Source organism: Dunckerocampus dactyliophorus, chromosome 14 (assembly GCF_027744805.1).
Source record: "Dunckerocampus dactyliophorus isolate RoL2022-P2 chromosome 14, RoL_Ddac_1.1, whole genome shotgun sequence".
NCBI classification, from domain to species: domain Eukaryota; kingdom Metazoa; phylum Chordata; class Actinopteri; order Syngnathiformes; family Syngnathidae; genus Dunckerocampus; species Dunckerocampus dactyliophorus.
Genome location: NC_072832.1, coordinates 6629955 through 6642872, shown reverse-complemented (window position 1 = coordinate 6642872; position 12918 = coordinate 6629955). Strand labels below are relative to the sequence as shown.

General features: G+C 41.2%; 3 protein-coding genes across 4 annotated transcripts in view; 2 read left to right on the top strand and 1 right to left on the bottom strand.

Annotated features, from left to right (window-relative positions):
• Positions 1-7214, bottom strand: part of lnpk (lunapark, ER junction formation factor) — a 54240-nt gene extending 47026 nt beyond the window's left edge. The window contains exons 1-2 of one of the 2 annotated variants that reach the window (XM_054798260.1): positions 7188-7214; positions 4850-4962 (exon numbers count right to left, since the gene is read on the bottom strand). In XM_054798260.1, coding sequence (XP_054654235.1) covers positions 4850-4873 — 24 coding nt within the window. In that variant the 5' untranslated portion in view covers positions 4874-4962; positions 7188-7214. Of the gene's footprint in view, positions 1-4849; positions 4963-7187 lie in introns of those variants that run through there. The other variant, XM_054798261.1, reaches the window with a different exon arrangement.
• LOC129193717 (homeobox protein Hox-D4b-like) lies at positions 969-5220 on the top strand. Its single transcript, XM_054798265.1, has 2 exons — positions 969-2225; positions 3110-5220. The coding sequence occupies exons 1-2, from the start codon at positions 1682-1684 to the stop codon at positions 3403-3405; spliced, it is 840 nt and encodes a 279-aa protein (XP_054654240.1). The 5' UTR covers positions 969-1681; the 3' UTR covers positions 3406-5220.
• On the top strand, positions 6589-12247 carry mtx2 (metaxin 2). The gene is made up of 10 exons (XM_054798266.1): positions 6589-6756; positions 7555-7602; positions 7919-7965; positions 8070-8142; positions 8229-8305; positions 9514-9606; positions 10077-10115; positions 10206-10331; positions 10405-10481; positions 11773-12247. The coding sequence occupies exons 1-10, from the start codon at positions 6717-6719 to the stop codon at positions 11930-11932; spliced, it is 780 nt and encodes a 259-aa protein (XP_054654241.1). The 5' UTR covers positions 6589-6716; the 3' UTR covers positions 11933-12247.
• Positions 12248-12918: the final 671 nt, after the last annotated feature.

Below are 12918 nucleotides of genomic sequence, written 5' to 3'. Positions count from 1 at the left end.
AAACATGCCCTCTATGTTTTAAAGGTATCGGTATCGTTTTGTCAAATGTCCACCTTGAGGCAAGATTTTCAGGCTCTGGAATCTGCATTGTCATATAAACAAACGGCCAAAACGACAATGTCTTAATCCACTTTCTGCCATGTAAACTGCCCCATTAAAGAGACTGTATGCAGCGAGTTGCCAGGTAATGACAGTGATATGACAAATTTAATTTTCTAACGTTAGCATTCATCGAAGGTACAGCCTACCGTAACAACAACATGAATGTCAATCGTTGATCGCCTCTCTTGAGACCGCTTGTGTGTGTACGTGATAGGAAATACATGAATACCAGACAGCCGTGAGTGACTGATCATCTTATTCGAGCCGAACAACTATTTTTATTCAATTTAATTCGGAATTGGGAAAAATACTGACATTTTTGTACAGTCTGTCCTTTTAAGTCACTCTTGGCAACATATGCTTTTTTGGTTGACAAAAACTTAATCCAGAGCCAGCCGCATACTGTCCCTTTAATGTAAACTACTATATTTTTCGAGATAAAATAGTCACATCTGCTTTTTGTCATCAAGGCGTGCAGAAAACAATTACTGATAATGTCACATTTACACTCATTACACCACTTTTTAAATTAAACTGGGTTTTTTCCCTTTTAATTGCTTTCACTCTTGTCTCAATTTCAACGTGTCAAATGAGATAAGAACGTTCAATCTAACAAAGCAGTCAGGCATGATTAAAACCAGCAATTAAAGCGAACTTTAGCCTCTTTATGGGCTCTTAAGGTAATTCATTAGGGGCTGGGAGCCAGATCAAACCGATACTATTAGATGGCTCACATGCACTGCAGGGTCAGCCATTGTGAAATAAAGCCTCCACTGGAGGCAAAAAGTCCTTTAATAAGGTTCTTTTGCATGCATGGATGGATACTTGGGATTATTTTGGGGGCATCTTGGAGAGCAGTGATGCAGGATGGACAACAAAAAGGCAGCATCATTTATTTTTCTTCGTGTGAGGGCTCAATTTAGCATCTTCGATTTTGTAAGGTAGTAACATCATTTTTTAAATCTCCCTGCGCTATTTTTCAGCCGCATCATTTTTTAAAGCTGTACATTTGATTTGGCCTTTAGAAGCAGAGTTGGTGATGGTGAACGGGACACCTCAAGATGACCCCTGCCTATAACAAAGCCAACTACTAGTCACTGTCTGGGGGCCTTTTTATTCCCATTCTTGTAGGGTGCTCTTTCTGGACGGTCACGTTTTGTTGTCCCTCCTTTGACTGCGGCCACAAGGCCAAATATGGCCCCCAAGTCCCCTCAATATGGGCCCGATTAATTTTTCAGCGTGGGCCATCTGTGGGGGTAAAAGTCAGTCAGCTAAAAGTCATAAATCTACTGTGCCTGTTCAATGGGATGGGGGAGGAAGGGGCACATCAACGCACAGCAGTAGAAATAGACTATATAGATAAGAGAAATTAGACACACGCAGTGTAAATCTACAAACAAACCATTTTCTAATTTACTACGGCGGTAAATCTTCATTAGCCTTCTAATTAACTTTTTCGTTTCATATGATAAAAAGAACTGTGACACGCTCCCGAAAAAGCGACGCCTCCCATTGGCTGTCCGCAGGGTCACATGGTTCTCGCGGCCGTCCGTCTATTTGACAGCCGCGGGATGGCTTGATGCCAGAGGGGGGAAAAGGGACAGAGAAGAGGGGAGAGAAAGAAAAATTAGTATTCTCCTACCAGCTTTGCTATAAATCAATCATGGAGTCCTACGTGGTGAGCTGCAAATATGCTGAGCCGCATTTCCCGCCTTGTGAAGAAGATTACAGTCATTTCACTGACCAAGGGGGGTATTATAACAGCAACCAGGACAGTGGCACGTATGGAGGGCGATACCAGGCAGCGGAGCCCCCTCCGCCTCCGTACGCACCCCAGTCAACCGCCTATGAACACTCCTTGCAGGGGCATCACCACCGGGAGGATGCCGAGCAGCTGCCCCAGCAAGGTGCGCCTTTCCCGGGCTACAGGGAGCAGGACGCGGTCGAGAAGGAGGGGTACCCCTTGGCGGCGGAGCTGCAGTGTCAAGCCTGGATGACATGCACCAATAAACCCGCTCAGGTGCAGAGGAGAGGCGCTGGAGGAGGTGGAGGAGGGTGCCAGGCTAAAGACAAGCCGCCCATTGTGGTCTACCCCTGGATGAAGAAAGTGCACGTCGCCCACGGTGAGGATTATAATCTCTCTGCTTGATGTTGTCCATTTACACTTTTTATACCTTGGACGTCATTTTATTTTATGTCTCCCTCGCTGCTGCTCCACAGCACCGACAACTCATTTGACCCCCCCTGCCTTGTAGTGTTTTGTCCATTTGGGAGCACCATTTCTTTTGGCGAGTTATTTATGATCTCAGTGAGAGTCAGGCAGAATTACAGCCGTTGTAAACTTTTATGGCTCTCTCTCTGTATGTATGTATGTACGTGTGCGTGTGCGTGTGCGTGTGTGTGTGTGTGTGTGTACCCTGCCGGTGAACAAAGAGATGGGCCTTAATAGCCGAATATAGTTTAACCAATTTACTGGTCAACCACAAATGGCGCCTGGCGTTACAAGATGTTTCCATGCATTTAAAAAATGGTTGCCTTAGAAAGATAAATATAGTTTTTTTTTTTTTTTAAAGAGAAGTCAATACCTTATCAATTAATCCGATTGGTTTTCATTTAGCTAATACACGGCTGAGGCTGTTAGTTTTGAAATTGAGAACAGACCTTTAAGATATGAATTATTGTTGTGAAATAATAAAAGAAAAAAAATTGGGCTTTTACATTTCGAAAAAGGCAACATTTTTGACAATCATTTTAATGTAGTAAATGTATTATTTAACAGCTGTCCATAAAGTCTTGGAACAAATTTGATTAATCAATTGCAATTACAATTTAAAAAAAAAATAATTAAATTATTCTCTTTTTTCTAAATGGTGCTCTTTTGGTCTGCATCAATATTAATATGTCAATATAGATCCATATATGAACATTATCTCTACGTTTTTAGATTGCAAGAGCAAAAATATGGAAGGAAAAAAATAATTTAAAAAATCTTTCTGTCCAATTCCAGTCAACCCAAACCACGTGGGCCCCGAACCGAAGCGCCTGCGGACGGCCTACACGCGTCAGCAGGTCCTGGAGCTGGAGAAGGAGTTCCACTTCAGCCGCTACCTGACGCGCCGCCGCCGCGTGGAGGTGGCCCACGCACTGTGCTTGTCAGAGCGCCAAGTCAAGGTGTGGTTCCAGAACCGGCGCATGCGCTGGAAGAAGGACAATAAGCTGCCCAACACCAAGGGACGCAGCAAGGCCAAGAAAGCCGTGGGCGGCGGAGGGGACGGCGTGGGCAAGGCGGTCATCCCGGTGTGAGTTTGGAGGCCCGAACGACGCCTGAGTGACGATCCAGGGCAACATTCCCCCTAACTATCCATTGGAGGTCCCTCATTTAGCCTTATATTATAGCCTAGCTTCTTCGTCATCTTACATTTCAGCACATCATGCCAAAAAGTTCTGGATCTCCTGGAAGAATTCCTTTCATTCTCATTTCTCTTGGGCCAGAGATGGTTTGATTTGAAGAGAACAGGGTTTTTTTATTATTAATATTAATATTATTTCTACAGGGTAAGCATAATACAGGGTTCTATATGTGAGGCTTGTATGCACATGACCAAAATGTTTCCACTTTAAGGACAAAAACAGAGGCGCCAAATGGACTGACTGTTGATTTTATTTGCAAGAGCTTCCAAAAGCAATAGGACGAGTAGCCATAGCATGCACAGCTGAGCTCCAAAAGGTGATTTTCTTGGAGGTTCTTAATGCAACCAACATATTTGTCTCAGGGTTACTTACAGGGTTTCGTCCATTCTGCACCACAGTATGCTCACTATACAAAGAATAATGTCATGTTTGGTTGTTTTATTGTTTATTATTCCAGTATAGTATGCTATTCGCCTCCGTCAGTACTTATTATTTTGTATGTGTATTGTCTTAAAGCATATTTTATTCTCGGTAGCAAATGTGTGTTCTTTTGTATGTGCTCTTTAAAAAAAAAAACGTGAAGAAATACAACAATAACCATTCGTGTATAAGTTTTTTATGTGAGAAATGTTTTTGATAAAAAAAGGTTAGATAAGTAAATAAAAATAGCTTTAAACTAGACCTTTACCTTTCCCGTTGTAGTGTATTTTACTATTTTACTATACTACATTTTTACTATTTTTACTAGACATGTCATATGGTGTATAGGCAAGAGAGGAAAACATATGAGTTTCGGGTGTTAATTTAATTGACAATACATCAGAAACTGAATCTACAGTGGTATGCAAAAGTGGTCCAGCAGCTTTTTTTTTATTGTTAAGAGCACAAAGTCAGTGACTTCATTGCTGTTGAAATTTCCAAATGCAAACCCAAAGACACACGTCACACATACATGTATTATACAGGTCACAGTGTGGACACACTTGCACGCAAGTTTAAAGCAGCGTTGGGAGGGGGAAATGAGCGCCAATTGAGAGCTGCTTTAATTGGAGGCTTCCGTTGGAGACAAATGGGCAGGAAAGAGCAAGCCAAGAGATTTATCAAACACTTGAGACTGACCGAAAACATTTGTGCAGGCCTTAAATCGGAGACTGTAGCAGCATAAGATGGATAAATATGTGCTCTTATAAAAAAAAAAATAATGCGGAAACTATCACATGATGCAAATCGCCATGTACAGTTCATCAAAGTAAAAGTATTGTTTCAATACAAACCAGCACCATATTCAATAAACTAGATACAAGCGAAAAAGGAGAAAATACAAGAAATACAGTACCTTCATTGTACTTTTTTTGTCCATCTCGCGGATGCCTGTGGTTTTTGTGGCGGCCTTCCATTTGGGTTTGTCGGGACAAGGACGCCCTCTTGTGGTATCATCGTGAATTGCAGCTAGACAGGAAAACACAATGCAACGTGAGAAGCAATACTATCCATTGGATGATAAAGCCAAAATAGAAAAAGTAAAAAACGCCATAAATAGTTACCTAGTTTAAACGTTGCTTTTGTTATGAAATCGTTATATACATCATTATTCAATAAGTCCTTAGTCAATATCATGCATTTATTTACATTATAAATTGTGCCAGTTTTCACTACTGTATTTATCAATTTATTATTGTATTTATCTATAATCTCTATTTGAGTGTGATTTATTTTTTTATGCCATATTAGAATTTTTATTATTATTTATCTACAGTTTATGATTGTTTTACATATATATACATATGTGTGTGTGTGTGTGTGTCTATACTGCATTTAGATTTTTCAGTAGGCCTATGTAGCCCTCAATGGAAAGTTTGGACACCCCTGGGATAATACAGCCATCTATCGTTTCACATTGTCTATTCTAGGCCTGTCACCGTAACAACTTTTGCTGGACGATAAATGTCCTATACAAATCAGAATCAGAATCAGCTTTATTGGCCAAGTATGCTTACACCAACAAGGAATTTGACTTTGGTTAAATTAGCTCTCACTGTACATACACACAGACACTTAAGAACTAAATAATGAAGTAATTTAAGAGTAACATTGAGATGTGCAAAGGGATAATATAATGAATTATAATTGAATATAATGCAATTCAAGTAAGTGGGTGTGTGATTAATAAATATTAAACGGGGACATTATTTGCATTTGTACAAAAAGACAGTATTTCCATAAAAGAAAACATTCACATTCAAGTGATTTTTGTTTTGGTCAACACAAATGATTGCCAATAAACTACATTATTGACAACATTATTTTGAGACCATTTTTAAATTAATGTAATGATAATATATGGCATAATAATGCGAGTACACCGTGTTGGCCTTCTCCAGACCAGGCTCAACCACAGAATAAATCTCCATGGTAATTTATACCAGAACATATCCCACTTTCCACTATCCCACTTTTGTGCAACCAGATCATGGATAAATTGAGCCAGGATAACCAAGATATCCCGTCCCAGTTTAATCCCATACTGTAGTTTTGTGCAGTGGGCCCATGGTGTTGAGACAGATGCTCACCCTCTTGTCATCTTGCCTGTTTGGTAGAGAGAGAAGAGAAAAATAAACATGCGTGCACATGTCAATTTATTGAGGCCGGCAAAATTATACAGTTTGTTTTTATTTATCGTATAATTTATTTATTTATTATTGTGACAGACCTAGTCTAATCTTCTCCCTCGCTTTTAGAAAATTGTCATATTTAAATACATGAATTGAACAAACTACCGGTTAATTGCAGCGACATGGATACGTGTTAGAATTAAATAAGGTCTGACTCTTACTCCTTTTTGGACATGTTGAACTGTGCAGTTGTGAACAGAAAATCATACAATTAGCTCTGTCACGTTTGACTAGCAAATACATTGCATATATTCTAAATGATGCTTCCTGTTACATTTGCATCACATACTTAAGTCAGGCTTTATGGAAAAACGTGTCCGACTTTGACTAAAACAATCCATCCTTTTTCATGTTACGAGCGGAACAAAGCAGTTGGCGTTAAACGTTCCTAGTCGGACACGACATCCTGGCGGACCAGTCAGTGACTGCGAAGCTTGTCCTTAAACTCACATGAAGCAGAACTGACCTTAGCTCTGTGTTAAGTTTAAACTTCCAAATACAAGGATATTAAAAAGACACGTCAGGGGCAACATGTCTCTTGCGGCGGACGCCTTCGTGTCACAAATGGCGGGTAAAGTGTTCCTCGGTGCATCAATTTAAGTGTCAGTGAACAACTAGCCCTAGCTAGCCAACACCTTTATCTGCAATAGTTGTAACGTTGCTAAGCTAAATCAATGTTTAAACACCAGAGACATACTAGGTTTTGACGGTAACAATAGTTGCCCTGCAGTAAAAATCTAGCTCGCCGGACAGTTACCCCTCAGTAAGCTAGAAAGCTAATCGAGTGTAGCACTAGCAGCTACTTACGCCATTAGCATGTTTTGACGTACCCTACGTCTTCTTCGTGGCCTAACGTAAATGAACAGGAGAGAAGTTTATCTGGCTTCCGGTGGAGTTTCAAATGTCAATATCTGCTTCGGTTGTTTTCGTCGAAAATTCGCTATCTTTAAGCAACGAATAAATATCACAATTTATGTCCCTTTCAGTAGGTTAGTAGCTTACCTTGTTTTTCCAATCTCTGCTGCTCAACGCTACTCCGTCCTGCTCTGCGTGACCCGGAAATGGCAAAAGCCCCGCCATTTTGGCGCTGCATTTATAACTTCCGGTCTGAGTCTGACCTCGTCATTGAAAACCCAAAAATGTAAATTATTAAGTACCATTAAATGTTTTGTCAGTACTTTTAACGGTTTGCAAGAAAGTTATTCTGATTTTGAAATGTTTTTTAAAGAACCACAGTAAACATGGTTCCTCCTCACAGGTCACTTCATTAGGTGCACCTGCAAACTGGAATACACTTATGAGAACCTTATGGGTCTGTAGTTTACCAGCCTGTATTTTTTCACTGTCCTTGTGTTTGTGACTTGCACAGCTGCAGAGCCTTGGCCCGAGACTGCAACTTTGTACCAGCCTCTCAAGGGTGAGTTTGTGTACAATGACTACACAATCGCTCTGATTCGAGAAATGTCATGATTAATCATTAGTGGTGAGTACTAATGCATTTTACAATTAAAAATGTGCTTAAGTGTGAGAAGGATATTTATCTAAAATAGGCTTATTATGGGTGTGTCCTTTAGTCGCAGTATTTGTCCCTTCACTGGGGGTCTTGGAACGTAATCTAAGCGAACCACTGGGATCTATTGTCCAAGAATCATTGTCACATAAATGTGGGTGTATGTGTAAAAGATGAGCACATGAACAAACAATACTAATTATGTTCTTTTTGACTGTTGCAGAGGATCAGATTCTGCTATCAGAGTGTGCCTCATCTCTTGCTGTGCAGGTCAAATAATTTCTTTTTCAGTCCTTCAGGTGTCACTAATGAATTGTGATTGTATATGATTGGTCATATAGAGAATAATGAAGCTTGTTTTGCCTCTTGTGCAGGCTTACTTGAGGATGTGTGGTCTGCCCGTGCAGGTGGTTTGCAAAGCCAATGCTGAATACATGTCGCCCTCTGGTGAGTGTGCAAGCAAATGCATGACGTTGTCAAGACTTCTGCATGATTAATTGGTCATCAAAGTCATTTCATGGTTCCCATTGTAGGGAAGATTCCTTTTATCCATGTGGGAAACCAGGTGGTGTCAGAACTGGGTCCAATAGTGCAGTTTACTAAAGCCAAGGTGGGTGACACGTCAATGTGGGAACAATCATGATTTTATTTTCTTTCTCTTGGCATTGTACGTTATATCATACACAGTGGAAACCATTTCTCTCTCAAGAAATCGGTTCCAGAGGTCAAACTGTGGCCATCATTAAAACTGTGCAGGCAAAGTTCTAACAACATCGTAACATTCTTAACTGTCATACAAGTGTATCAAGTTAGTCACTGCAATTAGAGATGCTCCGATCAGGGTTTTATGCTGCCGATTCCGATCATCCAGGACTGAAATTGACAGATATCGGTCACATGGATTAATTAGACATTTTTCAATTGATTTGTAATGAGTGCTGTTGGCCAGGGATGCCGTATAAAGGGGAAAAGTCAGGACAATTGCAAGGTCCACTGGCTGCCAGTGGGCCCAAAAACTAGGTAATTTTTAAAATTACTAATTAATTAATAAAGAGGTGCAGGGGGGCAAAATGATTTTTTTCATTGGACTCACAATTCCTGGCTGCACCCCTGCTGCTGGCTATATGATATGAAAACAGGAACCAGAAAATCACCTTCATTTAGACAAAAACATATTTTACTTACTTTTTGAAGACAAGTTCTGAGACCTCCAGAGGATGAGACGGCTTCTTTAAGGAGACTGGCCAACTTCCACCACTGAGAAAGGTTGCTCTCGTCCGATGAATTCAATTCTTTTTTGGGTTGTTAGCTTAGCTGTCTGTCACACACATACTGGTGAGTGGCTGCGTTAGCTGTCGTTTGATGTGAGCAGCCTCCAAAATTCACCTTACTCCATCAAGTGTTCTTCAAATGCCGCATGAAAGCTTTTTAGCCCAGCAAGATAGTTTTTGTGGCATGTGTTAGCAGTTAGGTTCCACACGGCAGACATGATTGCTTTTGTTTTGATGGAAAGTGGGAGGACCACACTGCCCACGATATTAGTTAGGGCAAGACGCTACACTGCACGAAAGGATCGCTGCGGGTGATTGGCGTTGAAAGGCATTTATCGGCATAAGCCGATCACACGATTTTTTTTTACGGAAATCGTCCGATACTGATAGGTGGTCGATCTATTGGAGCATCCCTAACTGCAAGCATTACACCAGTAAAAGAAATAAACACTAGTCTTACGCAACAAGTGAATATTATATTGAAATGTAGCGGTATTTTTCAAGCAGTTTATTTGAGAAGCTCACTTTTGACCTCTATTTGTTTTAGGGTCATTCTCTGAGTGACGGCTTGGATGACATTCAGAGGGCTGAAATGAAAGCATACATGGAGTTGGTCAACAACATGCTGCTGACTGCAGAGGTACACATACACAGTTACTCGGGGTGTACTCGGGTGAGTGTTAAAACGTGGCGAGATTTCTCATTTGGAGAAAAGCTGTATTGTGAGAACAGGGCAGCATTGTGTGAACTATTGCATCACTGCTATGAATGCTAATGCTAATGTGGAAGTGGAGGGGCAGTGGTGCAAGGCATTATTGGAAGTACACATTAAGTGCTTGAGGCACAACTGGCAACCCAACCTACCTTGGTGTTCACGGTGTCAGCGAGTGACATGTGGCTCTGTTTTCCATTGGAGTTAAACAGCTGTTGGCTACTTGTTGATGTCCAAGCAGAAGCTGTTGTAATTCTACATTTGATCAATTTTACTTAAAGATTTGTCAGATCAACCCACGTAGATGGGTGCAATCTTGTTCATCGTCTTGTGACAACTTTACACACACTCACACACACACACGTGCACACTCATGACAAACTGTGTCTCTTCTCCAGCTGTATGTCCAGTGGTGTGACGACGCTACTGCTGCTGAGGTGAGTCGGAGCTCTTGGGTTGTGATCCCAGCATCGTAGCTTCTGGTGGGTCACCTCCTCCTGTGTGTTCACGGCCGCGGTGTTGTGCAGATCACTCGACCCAGATACAGCAGCCCGTACTCGTGGCCTCTCAGCACCATCCTGGCTTACCAGAAGCAATGGGAGGTCCGCAGGAAGATGAACGCCATCGGCTGGGGAGGAAAAAGCCTGGAGCAGGTGAGCAACAACCTTAATTTAGCTTATTGTGGCACGAGTGCATTTGGTTGAACTTCTCTTTTGTGTGCTTCAGGTGTACGAGGACGTGAGTCAGTGCTGTCAGGCTCTCTCTCAGCGGCTTGGAACGCAACCCTTCTTTTTCAATAAACAGTATGTATTCTCTGGGTATTTGACGTACTTAACCTTTTGATAATACTATAAAGTACTATAGTACTATATACACAACTACAGTGGTTCCCAAACTTGTTACAGTCGCGTACCCCTTCAGACATTTGACTGGAAGCCATGCACCCCCTACTCCTGCACACCTAAGAAACATACACCTTTTTATCTTTATTAACTTGAAATATTGAACATAATTAATTGGTTAATTCATTTTATAGTAATTGTGGGTCAAAAATGTGTATTTTGTATGGTCACATTTTCCTAAAGTTTCATATGAGTACTGGTAAATAGATCATCCTACATCTCTTTTAGGAATATTGAACATAATTAATTGGTTAATTCATTTTATAGTAATTGCAGGTCATTATTTGGAATTTTGCATGGTTACATTATAATAAAGTTTGACATGAGCACTGATCAATAGATAAGCAATCATCCAACATGCATTTTATTCCAGTCTGATGTTGCCATCCTTCCGTTTGAATGGGAAGAATTTGAGCATCACATTTTTTGTCCACTCACGATGGCTATGGTTTAAGTCTGCATATTAATTCAATACCAAATTAAAGGGGGAGGTTTACTAATCATGATAAAGTAGTATCTGAAGTACAAAAACGTTAAACAAGCCTCATTTTCGGGAGGAATCCCAACTCACAGTGACAGCTGGTTTTCACCGCTGCGCCGTGTGGCGATTGGAACACCGATATCAACAAAATCTTCAAGATGAAACACTCTTAATGTACAAAATAATCATCAAACTTATTTGTTCATATGATGAGTAATTACCAACATCGTGCTTTCTCCTTTCTGCTCCGCTCTCCTTGCGCCGTGAGGTGTTCAGGCGCACTCGTAATTGCGAGCAGTAGGCGCCAATTGTTTTTCATTTTTATTCACGTACCCCCCTACTACAATTGGCATACCCCTGGGGGTACACGTACCCCATTTTGGGAACCTAGGCAGTACTATAAAGTAGTGAAACCTAATGTGGACAGCAACATCCAAACACACCAAGCAGAAATTATCAAAAACACACATTCAGTGGGAAAATGCTGAAAATTCCAAATGCTGCAATCACATAAAATATGTAAGTGCCAAAAAAACATGAACGAGTCACTGTATCACCTCCCTGTCCCTGTCTGTAACTGCAGACCTTACTGTGGTACACAAAAAAGAACATTCATTCAGTCTTAAAATGCACGATTGAAACTAGTCACTATTTTTAATGGAATGAATAATGTAAATGTTTAACATAACTTACTAATTGTGTGTGTTTCAGGCCGACCGAGCTGGACGCCCTCGTGTTTGGCCACCTCTTCACCATCCTGACCACCAGGCTGACCAGCACCGAGCTGGCCGAGCGGGTGAGGAGCTACAGCAACCTGCTGTCCTTCTGTAGGCGCATCGAGCTGACCTACTTTGAAGACAAGAGCTCCTGAAGCACCTGACCGGACATGATCTCTCCCGCTTGTACATAACATTAAAAGCTGATAAACTGTCATTCACACACCCGGCCCTTTATTTGCTTTCTGCTTGCACATTGCTGCATGCTTGCTGGATGTGCAGAGGAGGCTTCTGGTGACCACAGGAGTCTTCATTATCACCTCTAAGCTGTATTTATTATTATTAATTGTATCTAGTTTTTTTCTTTATTTGCTCCAGATGTCTCGGAAGCACAAGGTTGTAATGATTAAAAGGATTGATGTTTTCTTTGTGTAAATGAAGGTGCCTCCCAAATAAAAGTTATGAGTTAAACATCCACCCTGTTCCCTGTTCCTTCAATGATATATGTTTGTATACAGGCATTGGATGAGATCTGCTTTTGAGATAATAATGCTGTTTATGATTGTGGTTGCAGTTTGCAGCTGTACTGCATCATGCTGAGCACTGTTTCCAATATTTTTCTGCATTTATCCAGCCTACTGGAGGGTCAAAACATTAGAAACAGCTCTGTATGATGCCGGTCAGTTGTAAACCACAGCATTAAAACGTTTTCAACGTTTCCGGCCCGCAGAACAAGCTGAGAGTTAGCGTCTGATCACCTCTGGTTGCCCTCCTGCTGCAGTTTCTTTTGCCTGTCGTCGGGGTTTCCTCTTCAGGTCAGTGTGTGACCTTTCAACTTCCAGGGGCTGCAGCTGCCTGAGCGATGGCCGCGGGGTTCGGAGGTCGTCGGCGATGCAGCAGATGGACGGACAGGAAGAAATAAACAGACAGAAAAATGAACATCTCATTGATGACATGGGATGGTGCAAGAAGTTGTTCGGCTTGTAGCTTTGAACATGAAACACGTGATCTCATATTTCATCTTTTACATGAGGGATGCATTTTGATATATACATTTTTTTAAACTGACTAAAACAAACCCATGTAGACATACTAAGAAGTTAAATACAGCATATTTGATACAATATACAGCCTGCATGTC

Excerpts from the sequence above, each read along its gene's own strand:
- LOC129193717 (XM_054798265.1), top strand. The coding sequence starts at position 1,682 with ATGCCAGAGGGGGGAAAAGGGACAGAGAAGAGGGGAGAGAAAGAAAAA. Across the intron at positions 2,226-3,109 it reads GAAAGTGCACGTCGCCCACG|TCAACCCAAACCACGTGGGC; the intron begins GTGAGGATTATA and ends GTCCAATTCCAG.
- mtx2 (XM_054798266.1), top strand. The coding sequence starts at position 6,717 with ATGTCTCTTGCGGCGGACGCCTTCGTGTCACAAATGGCGG. Across the intron at positions 10,116-10,205 it reads ACGACGCTACTGCTGCTGAG|ATCACTCGACCCAGATACAG; the intron begins GTGAGTCGGAGC and ends GGTGTTGTGCAG. Across the intron at positions 10,482-11,772 it reads CCCTTCTTTTTCAATAAACA|GCCGACCGAGCTGGACGCCC; the intron begins GTATGTATTCTC and ends TGTGTGTTTCAG.